We start from the raw sequence: 23,443 nt of genomic DNA on the forward strand, positions 1-23,443 counted from the left end.
TTACCTGAATGTCCCTGGGGTGGGTCCCTCCAGCCTTGGGTGTCCTCCTGGGGTGGGCAAGGGTGGCAGGGGGGGTCCCTGGGGGCAGGGGAGGGCACTGTGGGCTCATTTTGAGCCCACTTGTCCCTTAACGCCATGCCTGACCCAGGCGTTAAAAAGCGGCGCAAATGCGCCGTTTTTAGCCACGCCCACTCCCGGGCGTCTCTTTTGCCCGGGAGTATAAATACCACGTAAAGGCCTGGGAGTCATTTTTTAGACGGGAACGCCTCCCTTGCATATCATTAACGTAAGGAAGGGGTTCACGCTAAAAAATGACGCACATTCCGGGAACTTTGGCGCTATTCGCCTCTAACGCCATAGTATAAATATGGCGTTAGTTGGCGTTAGTTTTGCGTCGAAATTGCGTCAAAAAAAACGACGCAATTTCGGCGCAAACGGAGTATAAATATGGCCCTAAATGTGTGACCAAGTAGGTTACACTGTTAATTGATTTGAAGCGTTGATTCTAATTATTTTTTCCCTTTGAGACTCCTAAAAAGGTCCAATAAAAGAAGAGAAACCAGAAAATTAGCCTGAGCTTTATCAGTAGAAACATGTCTGCCACCTTTGTTATATTGGCTAGGGAGGGATATAGAAGTGTCAAATGGTACACCTAAACTGTGAGCTGATGTAACAGGAGAGAGGGAAATATCCAGCTCAAAAGGCCACCAGACCTAGGTCCAAATTAATGGAGGGTCTCCAAGGATAGGAACCTCATTTTAATAAGATTGGGGCTGGAGACAAGTTATGCAGGACCCATTTGTCAGAGCAGACTTAGATGACCTATGGTAGGGAGTGGTAGTGTTGAATACCATTGGGTCAATAAAAAGATGCGATGCCTTGCATGCATATTTCTTGTAGCTGCTGCAACACCAGCCCATGACCCACCTTATCAACTGTGACAACGAGATTCAGCAGAAACACTCTCACTGCACTACACGTGTCAGGAATTGCCCTAGGCAGTGATCATTGTAATTTCGGTTCTACGCCTCGAAAGAAACCTATTCTGCAAAGGTCCTGAACCAGGAAGGAGTCTGTAGGGTCCAGGTTAGGCTTTTTCAAGAAGGATGACCCCTGCTCGGCTAGTAGGCTTCTTAGACCACCCAGGAAAACAAAACTGGGAATGATCAGGGAAGTCACTGAACTGGCAATGCTAGGTGCTAACTTCCTCAGCACTACTACAGAGCAGAAATCTTCTGAGGAGCTAGGTTTCGAACTCAGACTCAATGCTTCAACCTCCTCTACGGCAGTGGGAAAGAAGATTTGAAAGCATAATGTAAATAAAACAGAAGTAGGTGTTTATCAGTAGATAGTTTGCTTACAATTCTCTCAAAGGTGAAACGGTTGGCCATTTCAATGCAGAACACTTAGGAGCAAGGCCTGGTACTGGAGAACCAGGGAGGATTGATATGCCTTGAAGGATGCAGTCAGCTGAGCAGGAGAATTATTTGCCAAGGTGATTTTTATCACACTGATAGGTATTCTCAGCTTGTAAACATTATTTTGTATACTTGTTAAGGTAATGGTTGTTATATAGCCTGGTAGAGTACTCAACCAACTGGGGGCTTGCTGATGATATCTGTGTGCAAACCAGAGCTAACTCAGCTTTTCATCAATTTAAGGCAGGAAGATAAAAAGTTACCAATTTTGTTTTTAAATTATTATTGTGGCCTTTCAACATATGGTAGTTTGTGGGAAATCTGCGTTCTTTAGTAAGAAACATTTTTATTTTGGTGAAATATCACATTTTTACGTAGGCCTTTCTCCATTGCACCCAGCAAAGAAGTTTCAGAGATTGAATTAAGGCAGTCGAAGAGGGTTACTCAACTGTTTGTGATGTACTATTTGAAGATGATGCCCTCACCCTCAGTCATACATGAGTCACAGAATGTTCCCAGGCCAGCAATACCTAGAGCCACAGCACAGGCGCAGACAGCCTGCCAGTGACAGCCCAGCTCCATGGTGGCTCCTTCAAAGATTCTGCGACACAAACAAAAAACCTTGGCACCGGAGTGGTCCAAACTGTTGTGTGCTACAGAAAGGAGATATCTATGTGTTCTCATCATTTTGAGACTTAAATGGAGATTTAAAAAATCATGAGATATTAAACCACCTAAAGCATTGCCAAACCAGATCACACACTTTCTAAAAAATAAATAAATAAAAAAAATAAAAAAGTAACCTAAGGAACAGAGTTTAACTTGTAATAACAACAATGCACTACGCCAGGGGCACTTCCTTTTATATACTCATTAGCTTCCAAGTCTCCATTGTTGAACAGCAGTGAAGTAAAATGAAAGACTGATATTTAATGAACATCTGTGTTACTTTTAGACGTTTGACAGAATAGCATACCAGGAGGCAGCACATGAAGAAGGTTGGAATAAACTCTTTCCAGCCCAACTAGGGCGGCTGCTCCAATGAACTTGAGCTCTTGGCTAAGAAACTAGAATGTTGTAGTTAATGTACGAGTTTCCCTCATATAAAGTTTGATGATACTATTGGTCCCCAAACAACAGCATAGGGTGGAGACGTAGTTACAAGTTGTGGGGGCCCTGTGCAAATAAGGTGAGGAGGCAAGCCCGGGAGTAACTGCCTAGTCGCAGGCCAGTCACTACCCTCCATGAAATAAAACCAACAAAAAAAAAGAAAGAAAAACGTCTAAAGTATGTCTCAGTGTCATAAATGCTCACTGCTGAGATTTGAGGTGATATGCAAGCCACGAGTTCGAATACCAGCAAGACTGATGCATCTTTCTGAGATCAATATATTGAGTATTATTAAATCGGGTAATAGCAACTCCCATCTTTTACAGCACTTATAAATAGCAGAAGAGTTGTGTGAATTGTTATTTAAACACAAATATAAAAGGCTTGCCCTCTTCCAGTCTCTGGAACGCCGAGGGTTTTTTAGCATCCTTTGTGAACTTCTATAAAAAATGTTTTTTGAATATTGGAAAAAAATAACATTTTGTCACGTGCACAGAAAGATCTTTCCAAAGAAAGCTAGAATAGAACAACTTTGAGAACGTTTGCAATTCTGCTGATGCAATTTTTAAAAAGTTATACTTGCAGGAAAACTATTCTAAATATATTCTCCAGATTGGTTGGGTGTGATTGGAGTGACTATGATCGTGCTACCTGGTGAAAATTATGTTGCAACGAGGTAAATAATGTGTTCTGGCAAATTGAAATTGGGAAACTTTGGCACCAAATGGGTGAAAATCTCACAATAATTAGGCCCGTATTTATACATTTTTTAGCGCCGCATTTGCGCCGCTTTTTGACGCAAAACGGCGCAAACCTACAAAATAGAATGGCATTTTGCAAGTTTGCGCCGTTTTTGCGTCAAAAAACGACGCAAATGCGGCGCAAAAAAAGTATATATACGGGCCTTTGTTTTGCAAAAATAACTGTGCATCCATTAGCTTCTAATGAGGCGAGGCCTTTAGCATCACTGGAGCTTCAGGCGCATGTACTCTACACCTAGCAAAAGTCTCATTGAAAAATACTTCGCCTTGAACCCTACGAAGGTCTTGGTTTCGTAACTGACGAGCAGCAGATAAAAATAGTGCACGTTCGAGAGCAGTAGCGGCAGGTCCAGTCCGCCCTACCACTCTGCTGGAAATAACAAGCCTATCTGAAGAAGCGCTTCCGCGGCCGCCACTGAGGCGTGGCATGCTCCGCATACCAGCCATTTTCTTTACACACTACCATTTAAGAGTCGCCAGGGGTCGCAGTTGCAACCCCTGGCTTGTCCCGGGCGACCCCTGGCCGCAGAAGTGGCAAAATCAGTGCCAGGAAGCAAGTCCTCTTTGTGGACGTTGTTTGGGGCTCCAGTTGCCCTGTTTTTTGGCAATTCTTTATCACAACAATAATGAATAATATTATATAATTCAATATTAGTGTGACAAAGAATGGAGTACAGTTAGTTGGAGTGTAACTCTCCTGAAATAGGGGAGGAAAAGCGCTTTTAAATGTATGTGTGTGCATTCTTGTGGGTGAGTGTGTTCATGTAAGTGTGTGTGTGAATGTGTGTGCATGTGTGTATGAGTAAAAGTAAATGTCAAATGACGGGTGATGTCACTTCCGCTGCCCCTGGCATTTTGATGAATTGACGTTAACACATAATCCACGCTCCCAGTGTGTCCGCACTTCAGCGTTCCAAACGATGCGCAGAGCTGGGTAAAGCTTTTCATCCGGAGGCCATGCATTCAAAGCGCTTTTAAGCAAGCCCGCGTGTCCTCATTCCATGGTACTGTGCACCCCCTTGCCAGCATTCACTGAGATCGAAACTGTGAAGAGAGGAAACGCCACAGACAGTCCTTCCACCGCCCACCGCCGGTTGGCTCAACATTAGTTGCTGCTCAGCCATCAACAATTGGAGTAATTAGGAAAACAGAGCTCTGGCCGCTTATAACTCCTGCTAATTTAATCAAACCGCGCAACCTTACTGCGGTTAATTTGAAGAAGTAAAGCAAGTTTACTTTGAGCCACTGTCCTGGCAAGAGATTGTCTCTTTAAAGGAAGCCAGTGAGCTTCAATGCACATGGCATTCGGCCATGTTTGAAAAATAGTTTTTGGCAAGTACAGTCCTTATTAACCTGCCTCGAGTTTCAAAACATCTTCCCTGTCGGTATTAACTTGTTGCTGCTAAGCCTGAATTTATGGGTGGTGTTCTTGTGGGCGAAATTCGTTGTCGGTATTGTAGATTTCATTTTTTCCAAGAATCAAAAGATCAGATCCTTCACGCTTTAGAATTTGTTTTTCGCTGTGAATAAACGCACAGTGAGTTCTGTCTTTATTAACAGTTACTAACGCTAAAACAAGAAAATACATTATTGATTTGCTTGTTACAATTCAAAGTTATATCTGTAATATTTAATTAATCATATGTAATAACACCAATGGAATTGATCTCAAAATGTACTTCTCTGCCGAGCACGAAAACCCAAAAATAACACAGCAGGTTTATGCAATGGCCCCAGTGGCAGAATGTGATGAGGGAACCCCAAGTCTCTCAGATATTCTTTGAGATTGGCCTGAGTGGGAGCTCCCTGGAGGCTTGGAGGGATACTGTCGGGGTGGGGAACCCCTGCACAGCAGGAGCTGCGGGGCTTGTGTTACGCCCTTGAACCGGCTTGTCAGTCACTTTTCCTATCCATAAAATGTAAGCATTGAAATAGCGAATCTGTTCTCTGTAAATCTATAGCCTTCAGCATATGTACTGTACATCTCAAAGTATGCAAGCTTCTATTTTGTGAGTATGCTTGCTTTTAGCATACACAAAGATTTGGAACCAATTGATACTGTTTCTATGGTGTGGTCACCAATACAGAGGTGCCTTTCACTTTTCTGCTCCTCAAACAGGCTTCCTTCACTACAGGGGCATCTTAAGGCTTTGGGGTCCTTGGGCCAAACAGATTTTGCAGGCACCTGTTTGGATCATAAATCCAAACTCTTTCCGGTTTCAGCTTGTTCATGCCCTCTTTGGCCAGGTCACTGTCAGTTCACAGACACACTCCTCCAAATTCTAAATGTGTTTACATCTAATATTCTGGGATAGTGACATGTGTTTTCAATATTGTACCGCAGCCGCATACTAATATTACTGCAAATAATCTCTGTGCCATTCTCCCATTTCTCATACGTGAGGTCCTGTTTTGATCTAAATTATTTTTTATGGATGCTGCATTGCTGCATGAAACAAAAGCATAATTTCTCTGCAAAATGTCAGTAATAGGCTCTCACATATCGCCCACATTAAAAATAAAGTAAAACAGAATTTAAAACAATCTGTTTAAAAATTATTCAAGCTAACCAGGGGTAGACTCTGCAGAACAGAGCTGGCTCTATCGAGGGCCCCCCCTAAAAGGTTGGACCCTGGGCCAGAGCCCACTTTGCCCATGCCTTAAAACGTCTCTGCATCACTAATCTGAAGAATTAGAGAGGCGACCAAGCTATACGACTCTTGTTCTACAAGAAAACAAGGGATACAATTTTGCACACAGTGTGGTGTCAATGTTTGTGTGTAGGTGCATGTCTGTGTGTGTCTTAAGGTGGTGAGCTATAACGTATCTCGCTGATCTAGAAAAGTGACCAAATCTTTGCCACTACCCAATACATTTTTTAAACCTCATGGATTAGATAAAGTGCTGTCCCAGGTTGCAAATGAAGGTATCCCAGGGAAAGTATTACAGCCCCGGTTTCATATAGAACCATGGAAGGCAAGTGTCTTTTAATACATCTTTTGTCCTCATTCAAGTTCATTAGAGCTCAGTAGAGAAGCATATCCACATGTCCAGCACACAGGAGGTAAAAAGTATAATTCAAAACTCAGAACAAAAGTGAGAAAAAAAGAGGCACTGCATGTATGTGTCTGTGTGTTCTACCCCTCAGTTTCATTGGTTCAGATCTAGTATTGTCTCGCATCGATCTGCATACACTGCAATGGATCAAAAGTATTTGCAATATACAATAGTTAGTAGAGAAAATCTTATGCTTCCTAAAATGCAGGCGGCAAGCGTGTTTCCAGCCACTGGCTCATTTTGTCTCGCAAACTGATATTCTAGGTTCTTCAACCCATTCCATGACTGTCAAACAGTACCACAAATAAGCAGGTGTCTGAAGGAGTAATGTCTGAAATAGACCTCATGTAGATTGACAAGAGTGATGCATGCTTATTGTGGTTTACATGCAATATGAACCAGCAATTTTCATCCAAAGAATCTGGTTTAAGGCACGAATGCCATTTTAATAGGCCACGTCCTGTATTCTGTGGTGGCATAATGGGGGGTTAATGCAATCCCTTTGCTCTTGTCAATCCTTTACTCTAAGAAGGGTTTCAGTTAATCACTGGTTTCACATGTAGATTCTTACAAAGAGCAGTGAAAATGTCAAATCATCATTCAAGAATAATGCATCATCCTTCACGCAGGGTCTTGCATCACATCATGTTATTTGAATGCTAATAACTACAGGTTATGTTTATTATAACGTTTTGTAAACTGATCCACTAAAACACGATTTCCATATTACTTTTTTTGAAAGCCAGGGATCAATTTAGAGAATTTTGTCAGACCATCTATTAACTATGGAGACAAGGTGTTCCCTGCGCCAAGACTACCACCATTACTTTAAATTAGGGGAAGATATTCCGAGGGACTAAATGGAGGGTTTGAGCTAATCACTAGTACTCAGAGAACACTTTGAAATCTGCCCATTTTAGTCAGCAGTTATTGGATGAATTTAGAGAAATTCCTATCTTGCCTTTGAGTTTGACTGGAGTTTAAACTTTAAGGCTCTCCTTAAAAGTTGTCCCAAGAAATTGTCCAGGTATTTCCCCAGAGTGCTGGTAACACCAGGGGTGGGAATAGTACAGTTCATTACGAGTTGGATCTTAAGGGTCCACTAAGAAGTGAGGAATTACAGGAGGAAACTGTAATTTCAGGTAAAAAAGCCCCAGTAATTCTTTACTGTGGCCCAGACTTTCATTCGAAATTTTGGTTACTGTCTGTTTTCACCAACCAAAAGCTCCAGGTGAAAGTAAAAAGATGCATGGTGTTTCCGCAGATCTCATAATTACAATAGGACAGGTACTTTACATCTGATGTTCACATGTTAATGACACATTTTCATCAATGATATTTAAGGCCTTTAAAAGGTAGTACCTTAACAATATTCTGTCCCTCAGATTACCAACATGATCAGTTTGGCTTCCCTTGCTGTTCCATCCTCCTTCTCCAGGAAGAATAATTGAATGCCTACTCGGTCGGCATTCTGATGAAACAATTCACACTTCTAAATTTAAGAAAAGACACATTTCATGGGAAGACAAGGCATTCTGCCATCATCAATAATGACTAAGGCAAAATATGGAGAGACTATCTTTTCAGATAATTCCTTCCAGTGACCCTCCTCGATAAAGAGAACAGATTTGGTTTATTCCACCACTAATGAGCTAACAATCTATACTATGTTTCACAACTTGCAGTAAATGTTAAATCATACAGTTATTAATTTATTTGTTGGACAATGAGCAATTCGTCTGGTTTCCGCTTTGCTGCAAATAATTCCATGTCAGGGCCTTGTTATCATCCCCCATATGGTAACTGCCATATGTTTCTGTGTAACTGGCTGTTATGCAATAATGAAATTATTTCTTCGAAGGAATGCATGTCAAACTGTTTCTATGTTAACTGGTCTAATGCAGCTACGAAACTGTTCTTATGTGAAACACCATGATAAACTGTTTTTATGTAGACGGTTTTTTGCAGGATGACACCGCTGTTATATGAAGTGCCCTGATACTCCTTGGTCTTCTTCAAGCAATATTAAAATAACAAATAAATAAATAAATAGAGAAGGCTTGGTGTAACAGAGCATTGTGACTGGCTTTACACCTGTGCTGTCATGTCAGCTCAATCTAGATTTAATTCTGCTCCAAGTCTTGATTAGAAACCTGACTGGCTGTTTCTCAACACCTCAGTGTACACCTTCTTAGTCCGGAGAACCGTGTGTCATTTCAAAAGTAGGGTTTAGTTTTTGGGGGGAGTTTTCCTAGGGATAGTAAAGTGCTGATGAGGTTGGTGATGAGAGTAGTGATTATTAGGGGACTAACTTGATGACGTTTGCCCTAATTTAATGAAGTGTGTCTTGCAGATCTCCATTGGGAGGATGCTTAATTTTTTACATTATGTTCGTGATTTTCTGACTTTTCCTGATGCTTTGCAAGAACTTTGAACAGTCTCACAGCACCGCAGTTTGGTGTTATGATTGAGAATTGATTCTCATCTGGGTCTGGGAACACAGAGCGATTTAGGCTGTGATTAGGAGAGATCAGGGATGATGCTAGGTTGATTCATAGAGGTTAGAAGAGAAAGAACCAGGGGCGTATTCCCAGACACCACAAAGCCTATATGTTTGGAATGAATGACTAATATCTGTATATCAGTCTTTAATAACAAAACAAACAAGGGCCATCTTTACAACAATCTCCATAATTCTGTTGGAGCGACTTGCCTCATCGTTAGAAGATCTGTGGTAAGTGAGGATGGGGTAACGTTCATTGAAAGACTCCACCTGCTATCGAGGAAATGGACCAGAATTACTGATTCCCTCAGTACTTCCTCATTTTTAAGAGGACCATAAGTGCCCCACAGACGATATCTATTTCTGATGCCTCTGGTACTGGTAACTCCAGAGGGGTCAGCGGAAATACCAGAGACCTCAGAATGAGACTTAAATTGAATGGAGGTGAAGGTGATGAATACTCGGCTAATAAATCGTGTAAGTTGAACTCTATGTATCAATATTACAATTTTCAGTTGGAGGAAAGTCTCTTTCCTAAAGTTCACAAAACAACAGGTGTGTGTCCTATGCGTCTGTGACACGAAGCTGTGACTCCAACTCTCCCCTAAGTTTTACATTTTACATTGTACTGATAACATGACTGACGTGTTCAATAAAATGTTGTTTCTGTTTATGAGTTCTATCTAGATCTACGTCATACTCTCTCTTTTTTCTCTCACATTACAATTGGTTATATTGTGAAAAAAACAGTCAAACTTTAATGGAGATATGTGCTGGATGAAAAGTAAACTCTGTTACTGCATGGATGTGCTGTCTATTACGAATACATGTTCACTGACACCTAGAGTGTACATTTGCTATGAAGTAAAAAAAATCACCTCCAGCATGGAAAATTCCAAATATTGTCATTTGTGCAGTCACGATTTCTTTCAGCTAAATCGAGTGAGCCCCAGAACGACAGACAAAACATGTTTATTTATTTAAAAGAGACAGGCTGCTTTTTATACAAATTGGAATGCGTAGATATTAGAATCAACTGAGACATTAAAAAAAATGTGAAATTCAATTAAAAAAAATAGGAGTTCGGTTGGTTTAATTTTTTACAGCAAACGAATAATGCCTTCTGCCGGTGCACATATTTGTTAGGATATAAAAATAATAGGACAATGGAAATATAGAAGGTTGGTGTGAAGGGTTCATAAAAAAATTATCCACAAAACTGGTCAATGCTTCATTGTTCAATTGCATTTCCACAAGGATGTTTTGACGTCCAGACTGCCTTTTATTCAAAGTTGCCTGTCCTGTCTTTGGCTATCCTGCCTCATTTCAATGAACTCTTTAAACTACTCACCTGAGGGCAGTCCTTGTCGCAGACCTTCTGGGTGCATTCTGAAATGCGAAGCCCTGTGACTGCATCTTCCATGTCTGTGCAGGTGCACTTTGTGCAGCCTTCTTCCCAGGAGCTCCCGACGGGATAGACAATCTTCTGGTGCACACAAACCTGAAAGGAGAGGGAATGGTTTGAGAAACCTCCATATGCTCATGTGGCTGTACACTTAGCCCAGTGCTTATTTTGAGGTGGTGGTTTCTGGTGCGGGGCACCAGCACTTATTTTTAAGGGCCTGCACTTATTCTTCTGCTTCAAGCATTTACTGCGAGCAAAACACATCTGGAAAAGACGGAAGAAGAGAAAATCGAAAAAGCATCACAAAGAGAGACAACAGAAAGCTGCGGGAGTGAGCTGAGGGGGCAAGGAGTAGCTGTAAATGGATTAAAGAGGTCCGAGATGGCTTCAGGATAACGATGCCTCAGTATTCCGTGCTCGCACATTTAATTGTAGCAGCGGGAAGCTTCAGGAGAGAGCTTTGGGCACCGGCACCTTTTTATTTTTGCTTGGGTTTTAGAGTATGTGCAAGTTAGTAAACAGTATTTCGTATTCCAATCTCAAATGGGAGGAGGTGCTTGCATTTTAAAAGAAAATGGCTCTCCGTTAAAGGAGCGGCAGACTTCTGTCATTTAATTGAGATTTGTGAATACTCTGTAAACTGGTGCAGCCATGTCAACAGCAAAGGGCGTCACACAATGTGGGCCGACGATCTCCAAATGTTTATGTTGGTGCTGTCTCCCCCACTGTCAAATGTTCATTCACAATGAACAATCAGAAACCAAGGGGGGTAGCTTCAGGGTGGGTGTAGAGTGTTACACCACCCCAATAAACCTATATTGTGATAAACTATTGGCTGCAGGTGCTTTCATTCGGGAATGGTGAGGTGTCTGATGGATTTCACCAGGAATTTTTAAACACACACAGACAAAAACATACACACCCACTCGCCCTTTCTCTGTTTGGAAAGACTTAAAAAATGCTGGCTATTTCATAAAATATTGTGCTTTCTCTCACTGAGTACACCTACCAATCCGCATTAATCTTCCTTTGCACTGCCTCTTAAACCCTTCCCGTGCACCTTGATTGTCGTATAATGTATTTTAACATCATCCGCCAGCAAAATTATCAGGAAATCTGAAGCTAACTGCCCCTCAATAATACTGACCAAGCTTGCCACTGGGGGAAACATAGTCCAAGGAAAGTGCAGACTTTTGAGAAAGGAAAGAGAATGCTTGGAGGAGCCATACCGAAGTATTGCCAGCTTGCAAAATCCATGTGGAAACAAGCATTTGCAAAGCCAAATAGAACTTGCCTTTGCCACCTTTTAACTTTGCCAATGCCTTTTGGTGATGCTGTACAGCAACAGCAAGATGCTGTGAAGCATAGCCAAAAGAAAAATACCACTGCATCATTGTGTACGTGTGCCACATGCCCAATTTTTTCATTTACTGATCCGAGGTGGATCAGAAATAAAATAAAAATTAAAAAAACTAAATACAAGCAAAGTGAGTCAGCGGGAAGCAACGTGGAATTGGCAGGGGAAGCAGAAAGAAGCACACAAGTGGGAGCAACATTGGAGAGTAGAAGAAGCACATGTGTGTGAAAGCGGCACAGGGCATGTGGGAGAATTTGCAGGGTGGAGATGAACAGAAAAGAGAGCTTGCATGACGAGTGCATATTTGGCAGGGGAGAAATCTGGAAAGCACATGCATTTGCAAGGAGTGCTTAAACAAACATTAAAAAGTAGTTTCCTAAAAGTGAGCAGTGGAAGTATACAAGTCAGCCAAGAGAAAGGATGGTAAAGAGGCTATGTTCTATGGGAAAGAGTGAACAATATCGTCAATTAAATTCATCAGATAAGCAGCAAGTGAATCAGAGTGACAATAAAACCAGGCAATGATAGGCAATGAGTTTGCTGTACAACCACTGTACGTTCTTGGTAAGCCCACTATAGGCTTTTCCTATCCAGACAGTATGTGCTGTCGGGTAGGTGAGACTTGTAAAGGAACACATGACAAGCTACAGCTTGCTGTTTATCTGTAATCATTTTCAACCTTGCAACATGTTTTACAATGACCCATTTTCCTTAACTTATTTGTTGTTCTAGTACTGGGGTAACATGCTTACCCCTCTTCTCAGAATCCCCATTTTAATCTCATTATCTCCCATACGGACAAGTCTTTCTTACACATTCCAAACACTCCTTGCTACACACTAAGGCCCAGATTTACAAGAAACTGGTGCAGCACAGTGCTATGACAAAATTAGCAGTGCCGCACTGCACCAGTTTTGAAATGTGTGGATGTGCTATATTAACAAGAATAAGGCGCATCCCTGTGTTCTCGCTGTGCCGGCGCTAAATTAGGCATCCTGCGCCAATGCAGGCATCCTTGCACCATTGTGCATGGGTGTCTGCTTTGAGAGGTGTGACTTTTTATGTGTAAGAAGGCATCCATTCCTGAACATTAACAATCATCCATGGCATTTTGCTTCTTCTATGAATAAAGCCACAAAAAGTGGTGTTACACCTCCTTGTACATATGGAGAAGTGGTTAGCATCACCAGAGCGTGTAAATCTGGCCCTATGTTTCTATAATTACTTTTTTTGCCTTAAATGCTAGCATGTCCAGCAACATCACTTCCCGTTTTACATTGCATGCAATTATCTTCCTCTTCCCTAGGCTCACCGCTCCTGGGCCAGGTCCTTATTGTGTTCCTGACCTCTCACATCACTTTCTCTTTTATTCCTATCCTGGTAATAAGACTTATCCACTCCATACATATCACTATCTGTTCTGCATTACCTGATTCTCCCACAAGGAGCTTAATGTCATTGCCTGTCAAAATGCAGCCATTGAATCCCACTAAACTCGTCCTTTTCTTATACCCCCCTTCTCATGAGAACAGAAAAATGTTCTTCTTTAAAGTGTTGTGCCTGTAGTCAAGGACAATGAAGCATACCAAAAGAGGGTTACACTATACTTCTTTATTCAACAATTCCAGGGACAGTGTGCTGTTTCCTCTACTTCAGAGATAGTTTGTCGCCACCTTTTTCCTACACTGGAATGTCTTTTGTTCTCCTTTGTCCCTGCTTTTTCCTATTTTCGCACAAATGACATCCAGTGTCCACTTGGCATCCCCGTGATCCTATTGTCCTCATGTCATGACATCTACCCTCTTTTAGTGAAAAGTGACACATCTCCGACATGACAGAAAGTAATAACGAAAGCTGAGTCATATGATGTAACAACCCCATGACAGCATGAAAGAACTGTCTATCACACACACCAGGATGTATTAAGTGTTGATGACACAGCTTCTCTCACATGGTTTGCCATAAAATGTGCTATTGTGATTTTGACTGCTAACTCCTCACAGTTATACTCTCCTAGGACATAACACTTTAATCACTGGCTGAAGTGCATCCACTGGAAGTGTTTTTTCTTAGGGCTCTACTTTTGTATTCTAAGACAGGATAGTCAAATTTACTCGCCTTAGCAAATCTTTTATCCCTGTCATACCATTTACCTACTTTAGTGACTTCCGCTGCAGTAGCTCAGCAATTTTTGTTCATATCTTAACACTGCTTAGACCACTAATTAAAGATGTCTTATGCCACTGAACTTTCCATTACCACCACACTTATACTGTTGTTGTCTGGCATTAAGAAAGCTTGTGGTGACCATACAGAAAAGCACACAGCATGCAATCTATTAACTTGAAGATAATATATTTTCCATGCACAAGGTCACTTGCTGTGTCTGTTGATATCCAGTTTGTGAAATAGGAACTTTTAAATTCATGTCTTTATTGTTCTCAGCATCATCTGGCAAATGACTGTGCATTATTCATGGAATGTGCTATTCATTGCAGTAGTTCTGACGTATTTCCCTCACCTTATCTGGAGCACAAGTGGTCCATGTGCAGCCACAGTCATTGGTGAGTGAGGTTGACAAGTATCCTGCGGGGCAGTTGACTGTGGAATTCGTACAGCTGCACGCGCACTCATACTCATCACAACATTGGGTCTTCTTCACCGTCAGGGTTCGGTGAGCGGGGCAGGAGGGAGCCATCTTCTGTTTGCAATCTTCCTTTTTGCAGGCTATGAAAAGATAAATCATCATGAGAAATCAATAGTATTTACAAATGCAAAAGTATTACAGGTTTGCAGACAGTAAGGGTGCTCCAGTCAGCCTTACTGCAGAAAATGTCCTTCAATGCTTCCTTACTTGTTCACCTATGCATGAATCAAAAATGATTTTCTGAGACGCATTATGCATCACAAGTACAGCAAACCAGTGGCTTCTAAAGTCCATTATTTTTTACATCCATTTAGAGTAATTATTCTCAGGATGAATTAAACCGTGCCCAAAGAGCTCGAAAAGGTACGAAAAGCTGCTGTGCATTAATAATTTCCACATCTTCATCCACAGAAAGAGAATTGGTGAAATATTACTCTCACTAAGTATGCTTACCATCTCCAAAAACATGGTTTGGGGTATTGTGGGCTCCCTACAATACGCAGGGACCACTCACAGATTCATATATTTAGGGGTATTCAAAAACAATCTAGAGGTACTTAGCCAATGCTAATAGAAGCATATTAGAAATTGGGTCTCTAGTTTGTAGAGGTATGCACCATGTCCAAGTAGGGACCACAATCCTAGTCAGAGTAAGTCAGATACACACCATAAATTAACCTGTGCCCACCTTCAAGTTGCTTAGCACAGAGCAGTCATGCTTAACATAAGAGGCAGTGAGTAAACTATTTGTGCAACACTTGATTACAGTAACACAGCGAAAAACCCCACAAAAAGACTCCACACTAGTTTTAGAAAAATGGATAATATTTATCTGAGTAAAACAAGAACAAAACAACAAAAATACAATAAGAAGAAGTCCTGATACAAATTTTAAACACTGAATGTAAAATAGTGCTCAAAAGTCACTAGCAGTCAAAAGGTCACTTAAGATCGTGAGGGATTGGTGCAAATCCAAAGTTCAGGCCAACCACGATGGAGGGTAGGCCAGCTACAGAACCCACACAGGGTCCACTGAAAAAGTACCTTTGATAGAGCAAAGCATTCACGTCAAGGGCAAGATGTGTCAGTTTTTGCAGAAATTAGTTGCAGAACTTACTTCTGAGGCCCATGACTAGAGTGGGCCCCTCAGGCAAGGGCAGGGCTCACAGATGGCAAAGGCCAGCAGTGCAAGGAAAATTGCAGGCAGTCTTTGATGTTCCTAAGACTGCAGAGAAGAGGGGGCAAGCCAACAAGCCCTTGGAGAATCTTGGGTTCAAAGATATAGAGAACAGGTCCAGTCTCTTCTCACTCGAGGCAAGAAGTAGCAGGCAGCAGGACAACGTAGCAAAGCAAGTAGCAATGTAACACTCTCTCCTACAGCACAGCACACAGCAAGCAGTAGGCCAACACAGCAATGCAGTTGCAGAGTGGCATTCCCTCTTGGCAACACAGCAGTCCTTCTACCTGGCAGAGTGCCCTTGGTCCCAGTTGAACTCTGGTTTGGTGGGGTTTGGGGATCCAGTACTTATACCAAATGTACCCTTGAAGTGGGGTAGATGTCAAAGAGGTATTTGAAGATCACAAGGTCCCTGCCCTTCCTTCCCTGGCTCCAGACGCTCTACAGGGGGTTGTGCAGCCCTTTATATAAGGAGGCCAACACAGCAAAGCAAGTAGCAAAGTGACAGTCCTTCCTACAGCACAGCACACAGCAAGCAGTAGGCCAACACATCAATGCAGTTGCAGAGTGGCATTCCCTCTTGGCAACACAGCATTCTTCTTCCTGGAAGAGTGTCCTTGGTTCTATTAGAGTTCTGATTTGGTGGGGTTTGGGGTCCTGTACTTATACCCAAATGTGCCTTTGAAGTGGGAGCGACTTCAAAGAGGTATTTGAAGATCACAAGGTCCCTGCCCTTCCTTCCCTGGCTCCAGACGCTCTACAGGGGGTTATGCAGCCTTTTATGTAGGGAGAGACAGAGCCTGTAAGGAAATGCCTCCTTGGCATGGTTGCCCCCTGACTTTTTGCCTTTGCTGATGCTATGTTTACAATTGAAAGTGTGCTGAGGTCTGCTAACCAGGCCCCAGCACCAGTGTTCTTTCCCTAAACCTGTACTTTTGTATCCACAATTGGCAGACCCTGGCATCCAGATAAGTCCCTTGTAACTGGTACTTCTAGTACCAAGGGCCCTGATGCCAAGGAAGGTCTCTAAGGGCTGCAGCATGTCTTATGCCACCCTGGAGACCTCTCACTCAGCACAGACACACTGCTTGCCAGCTTGTGTGTGCTAGTGAGGACAAAACGAGTAAGTCGACATGGCACTCCCCTCAGGGTGCCATGCCAGCCTCTCACTGCCTATGCAGTATAGGTAAGACACCCCTCTAGCAGGCCTTACAGCCCTAAGGCAGGGTGCACTATACCATAGGTGAGGGTACCAGTGCATGAGCATGGTACCCCTACAGTGTCTAAACAAAACCTTAGACATTGTAAGTGCAGGGTAGCCATAAGAGTATATGGTCTGGGAGTTTGTCAAACACGAACTCCACAGCACCATAATGGCTACACTGAAAACTGGGAAGTTTGGTATCAAACTTCTCAGCACAATAAATGCACACTGATGCCAGTGTACATTTTATTGTAAAATACACCCCAGAGGGCACCTTAGAGGTGCCCCCTGAAACTTAACCGACTATCTGTGTAGGCTGACTAGTTTTAGCAGCCTGCCACAAACCGAGACATGTTGCTGGCCCCATGGGGAGAGTGCCTTTGTCACTCTGAGGCCAGTAACAAAGCCTGCACTGGGTGGAGATGCTAACACCTCTCCCAGGCAGGAATTGTCACACCTGGCGGTGAGCCTCAAAGGCTCACCTCCTTTGTGCCAACCCAGCAGGACACTCCAGCTAGTGGAGTTGCCCGCCCCCTCCGGCCAGGCCCCACTTTTGGCGGCAAGGCCGGAGAAAATAATGAGAAAAACAAGGAGGAGTCACTGGCCAGTCAGGACAGCCCCTAAGGTGTCCTGAGCTGAGGTGACTCTAACTTTTAGAAATCCTCCATCTTGCAGATGGAGGATTCCCCCAATAGGGTTAGGATTGTGACCCCCTCCCCTTGGGAGGAGGCACAAAGAGGGTGTACCCACCCTCAGGGCTAGTAGCCATTGGCTACTAACCCCCCAGACCTAAACACGCCCTTAAATTTAGTATTTAAGGGCTACCCTGAACCCTAGAAAATTAGATTCCTGCAACTACAAGAAGAAGGACTGCCTAGCTGAAAACCCCTGCAGCGGAAGACCAGAAGACGACAACTGCCTTGGCTCCAGAAACTCACCGGCCTGTCTCCTGCCTTCCAAAGATCCTGCTCCAGCGACGCCTTCCAAAGGGACCAGCGACCTCGACATCCTCTGAGGACTGCCCCTGCTTCGAAAAGACGAGAAACTCCTGAGGACAGCGGACCTGCTCCAAGAAAAGCTGCAACTTTGTTTCCAGCAGCTTTAAAGAAACCCTGCAAGCTCCCCGCAAGAAGCGTGAGACTTGCAACACTGCACCCGGCGACCCCGACTCGGCTGGTGGCGATCCAACACCTCAGGAGGGACCCCAGGACTACTCTGATACTGTGAGTACCAAAACCTGTCCCCCCTGAGCCCCCACAGCGCCGCCTGCAGAGGGAATCCCGAGGCTTCCCCTGACCGCGACTCTTTGAACCTAAAGTCCCGACGCCTGGGAGAGACCCTGCACCCGCAGCCCCCAGGACCTGAAGGACCGGACTTTCACTGGAGAAGTGACCCCCAGGAGTCCCTCTCCCTTGCCCAAGTGGAGGTTTCCCCGAGGAACCCCCCCCTTGCCTGCCTGCAGCGCTGAAGAGATCCCGAGATCTCTCATAGACTAACATTGCGAACCCGACGCTTGTTTCTACACTGCACCCGGCCGCCCCCGCGCCGCTGAGGGTGAAATTTCTGTGTGGACTTGTGTCCCCCCCGGTGCCCTACAAAACCCCCCTGGTCTGCCCTCCGAAGACGCGGGTACTTACCTGCCAGCAGACCGGAACCGGGGCACCCCCTTCTCTCCATTCTAGCCTATGTGTTTTGGGCACCACTTTGAACTCTGCACCTGACCGGCCCTGAGCTGCTGGTGTGGTGACTTTGGGGTTGCTCTGAACCCCCAACGGTGGGCTACTTTGGACCAAGAACTAAGCCCTGTAAGTGTCCTACTTACCTGGTTAACCTAACAAATACTTACCTCCCCTAGGAACTGTGAAAATTGCACTGTGTCCACTTTTAAAACAGCTATTTGTGAATAACTTGAAAAGTATACATGCAATTTTGATGATTTGAAGTTCCTAAAGTACTTACCTGCAATACCTTTCGAATGAGATATTACATGTAGAATTTGAACCTGTGGTTCTTAAAATAAACTAAGAAAAGATATTTTTCTATATAAAAACCTATTGGCTGGATTTGTCTCTGAGTGTGTGTACCTCATTTATTGTCTATGTGTATGTACAACAAATGCTTAACACTACTCCTTGGATAAGCCTACTGCTCGACCACACTACCACAAAATAGAGCATTAGTATTATCTATTTTTACCACTATTTTACCTCTAAGGGGAACCCTTGGACTCTGTGCATGCTATTCCTTACTTTGAAATAGCACATACAGAGCCAACTTCCTACATTGGTGGATCAGCGGTGGGGTACAAGACTTTGCATTTGCTGGACTACTCAGCCAATACCTGATCACACGACAAATTCCAAAATTGTCATTAGAAATTGATTTTTGCAATTTGAAAAGTTTTCTAAATTCTTAAAAGTCCTGCTAGGGCCTTGTGTGTTAAGTCCCTGTTTAGCATTTCTTTTAGAGTTTAAAAGTTTGTAAAAGTTTGAATTAGATTCTAGAACCAGTTGTAGATTCTTAAAAAGTATTCCAACTTTTAGAAGCAAAATGTCTAGCACAGATGTGACTGTGGTGGAACTCGACACCACACCTTACCTCCATCTTAAGATGAGGGAGCTAAGGTCACTCTGTAAAATAAAGAAAAAAACAATGGGCCCCAAACCTACCAAAATACAGCTCCAGGAGCTTTTGGCATAGTTTGAAAAGGCCAACCCCTCTGAGGGTGGCAACTCAGAGGAAGAGGATAGTGACTTGGAGGACAATTCCCCCCTACCAGTCCTATCTAGGGAGAACAGGGTCCCTCAAACCCTGACTCCAAAAATAATAGTCAGAGATGCTGGTTCCCTCACAGGAGAGACCAACACCTCTGAAATCACTGAGGATAACCCCAGTGAAGAGGACATCCAGTTAGCCAGGATGGCCAAAAGATTGGCTTTGGAAAGACAGATCCTAGCCATAGAGAGGGAAAGACAAGAGATGGGCCTAGGACCCATCAATGGTGGCAGCAACATAAATAGGGTCAGAGATTCTCCTGACATGTTGAAAATCCCTAAAGGGATTGTAACTAAATATGAAGATGGTGATGACATCACCAAATGGTTCACAGCTTTTGAGAGGGCTTGTGTAACCAGAAAAGTGAACAGATCTCACTGGGGTGCTCTCCTTTGGGAAATGTTCACAGGAAAGTGTAGGGATAGACTCCTCACACTCTCTGGACAAGATGCAGAATCTTATGACCTCATGAAGGGTACCCTGATTGAGGGCTTTGGATTCTCCACTGAGGAGTACAGGATTAGGTTCAGGGGGGCTCAAAAATCCTCGAGCCAGACCTGGGTTGACTTTATTGACTACTCAGTGAAAACACTAGATGGTTGGATTCAAGGCAGTGGTGTAAGTAATTATGATGGGCTGTACAATTTATTTGTGAAAGAACACCTGTTAAGTAATTGTTTCAATGATAAACTGCATCAGCATCTGGTAGACCTAGGACCAATTTCTCCCCAAGAATTGGGAAAGAAGGCGGACCATTGGGTCAAGACAAGGGTGTCCAAGACTTCAACAGGGGGTGACCAAAAGAAAGGGGTCACAAAGACTCCCCAGGGGAAGGGTGATGAGACAACCAAAACTAAAAATAGTAAAGAGTCTTCTACAGGCCCCCAAAAACCTGCACAGGAGGGTGGGCCCAGAGCCTCTTCACAAAACAATGGGTACAAGGGTAAAAACTTTGATCCCAAAAAGGCCTGGTGTCATAGCTGTAAACAGCATGGACACCAAACTGGAGACAAGGCCTGTCCCAAGAAAGGTTCCACTCCAAACTCCCATCCAGGTAACACTGGTATGGCTAGTCTCCAAGTGGGATCAACAGTGTGCCCAGAGCAAATCAGGGTCCACACTGAAGCTACTCTAGTTTCTGAGGGTGGGGTGGATTTAGCCACACTAGCTGTCTGGCCGCCTAACATGCAAAAATACAGACAGCAACTCTTAATTAATGGGACTAGAATAGAGGGCCTGAGGGATACAGGTGCCAGTGTCACCATGGTGACAGAGAAACTGGTTTCCCCTGGCCAATACCTGACTGGAAAAACTTACACAGTCACCAACGCTGACAATCAGAGAAAAGTACATCCCATGGCAATGGTTACTTTAGAATGGGGAGGGGTCAATGGCCTGAAACAGGTGGTGGTCTCCTCAAATATCCCAGTGGACTGTCTGCTTGGAAATGACCTGGAGTCCTCAGCATGGGCTGAGGTGGAACTAAAAACCCATGCAGCAATGCTGGGTATCCCTGAACTGGTGTGTGTGAAAACAAGAGCACAATGCAAGGCACAGGGTGAAAAAGTAGAGCTGGAGTCTGGAAAAATGGCCCAGCCTACCAAGAGAACAGGAAAGTCAGTTGGGAAACCAACTGCAACACAGCAAAAGAAAGGGAACCTCTCTTCTCAGGAAGAAGTTCTGCCCTCTGAGGGAACTGAGCCTTTGGAGCTTGAACCTTATCAGGTTGAGCTCTTAGGCCCAGGGGGACCCTCAAGGGAGGAGCTGTGTAAGGGACAAGAAACCTGTCCCTCTCTTGAAGGCCTTAGGCAGCAAGCTGCTGAAGAGTCCAAAGGCAAGAAAAATGGAACGCATAGGGTCTATTGGGAAGATGGACTCCTGTACACTGAGGCCAGAGACCCCAAACCTGGTGCCACTAGGAGAGTGGTAGTGCCTCAGCTGTTCAGGAAGTTCATCCTAACATTGGCCCATGACATTCCCCTTGCTGGACATTTGGGACAAACCAAGACGTGGGAGAGGTTAGTCAACCACTTCTACTGGCCCAATATGTCCAACATGGTTAAGGAGTTTTGCCTCTCCTGCCCCACCTGTCAAGCCAGTGGTAAGACAGGTGGGCATCCAAAGGCCCCCCTCATTCCACTTCCAGTGGTGGGGGTGCCCTTTGAAAGAGTGGGTGTGGACATAGTTGGTCCACTAGAACCTCCCACAGCCTCAGGAAATATGTATATCCTGGTAGTAGTGGATCATGCTACCAGGTACCCTGAAGCTATTCCCCTTAGGTCGACTACTGCCCCTGCAGTAGCCAAGGCCCTCATTGGTATCTTTACCAGAGTGGGTTTCCCTAAGGAGGTGGTGTCTGACAGAGGTACCAACTTCATGTCAGCATACCTGAAACATATGTGGAATGAGTGTGGAGTGACTTATAAATTCACTACACCTTACCATCCACAAACTAATGGCTTAGTTGAGAGATTCAACAAGACATTAAAGGGCATGATCATGGGGCTCCCAGAAAAACTCAAAAGGAGATGGGATGTCCTCTTGCCATGCCTGCTTTTCGCTTACAGAGAGGTGCCACAGAAGGGAGTAGGATTCTCACCCTTTGAACTTCTGTTTGGTCATCCTGTAAGGGGACCACTTGCCCTTGTTAAAGAAGGCTGGGAGAGACCTCTCCATGAGCCTAAACAGGACATAGTGGACTATGTACTTGGCCTTCGCTCTAGAATGGCAGAGTACATGGAAAAGGCAACCAAAAACCTTGAGGCCAGCCAACAGCTCCAGAAGTTTTGGTATGACCAAAAGGCTGCACTGGTTGAGTTCCAACCAGGGCAGAAAGTCTGGGTTCTGGAGCCTGTGGCTCCCAGGGCGCTCCAGGACAAATGGAGTGGCCCTTACCCAGTGCTAGAAAGGAAGAGTCAGGTCACCTACCTGGTGGACCTGGGCACAAGCAGGAGCCCCAAGAGGGTGATCCATGTGAACCGCCTTAAGCTCTTCCATGACCGGGCTGATGTCAATCTGTTGATGGTAACAGATGAGGATCAGGAGGCAGAGAGTGAACCTCTCCCTGATCTTCTGTCATCAGACCCAAAAGATGGCACAGTAGATGGAGTGATCTACTCAGACACCCTCTCTGGCCAACAGCAAGCTGATTGTAGGAGAGTCCTACAACAGTTTCCTGAACTCTTCTCCTTAACCCCTGGTCAGACACACCTGTGTACCCATGATGTGGACACAGGAGACAGCATGCCTGTCAAGAACAAAATCTTTAGACAGTCTGACCATGTTAAGGAAAGCATCAAGGTGGAAGTCCACAAGATGCTGGAATTGGGAGTTATTGAGCGCTCTGACAGTCCCTGGGCTAGCCCAGTGGTCTTAGTCCCCAAACCTCACACCAAAGATGGAAAGAAAGAGATGAGGTTTTGTGTGGACTACAGAGGGCTCAATTCTGTCACCAAGACAGATGCTCATCCAATTCCAAGAGCTGATGAGCTCATTGATAAATTAGGTGCTGCCAAATTTCTAAGTACCTTTGACTTGACAGCAGGGTACTGGCAAATAAAAATGGCACCTGGAGCAAAAGAAAAGACAGCATTCTCCACACCTGATGGGCATTATCAGTTTACTGTTATGCCCTTTGGTTTAAAGAATGCCCCTGCCACCTTCCAAAGGTTGGTGAATCAAGTCCTTGCTGGCTTGGAGTCCTTTAGCACAGCTTATCTGGATGATATTGCTGTCTTTAGCTCCACCTGGCAGGATCACCTGGTCCACCTGAGGAAGGTTTTGAAGGCTCTGCAATCTGCAGGCCTCTCTATCAAGGCATCCAAATGCCAGATAGGGCAGGGAACTGTGGTTTACTTGGGACACCTTGTAGGTGGAGGCCAAGTTCAGCCACTCCAACCCAAGATCCAGACTATTCTGGACTGGGTAGCTCCAAAAACCCAGACTCAAGTCAGGGCATTCCTTGGCTTGACTGGGTATTACAGGAGGTTTGTGAAGGGATATGGATCCATTGTGACAGCCCTCACTGAA

The 23,443-nt window shown here is 44.1% G+C and overlaps 1 protein-coding gene across 1 annotated transcript in view; it reads right to left on the bottom strand.

Moving 5' to 3' along the window:
- Positions 1–23,443, bottom strand: part of VWF (von Willebrand factor) — a 1,017,342-nt gene that overhangs the window by 191,382 nt on the left and 802,517 nt on the right. Inside the window, exons 42-43 of the mRNA XM_069228440.1 lie at positions 14,133–14,338; positions 10,201–10,350 (exon numbers count right to left, since the gene is read on the bottom strand). Coding sequence (XP_069084541.1) covers positions 10,201–10,350; positions 14,133–14,338 — 356 coding nt within the window. The remainder of the gene's footprint in view (positions 1–10,200; positions 10,351–14,132; positions 14,339–23,443) is intronic.

Source organism: Pleurodeles waltl, chromosome 4_1 (assembly GCF_031143425.1).
Source record: "Pleurodeles waltl isolate 20211129_DDA chromosome 4_1, aPleWal1.hap1.20221129, whole genome shotgun sequence".
In the NCBI taxonomy this organism is placed as follows: domain Eukaryota; kingdom Metazoa; phylum Chordata; class Amphibia; order Caudata; family Salamandridae; genus Pleurodeles; species Pleurodeles waltl.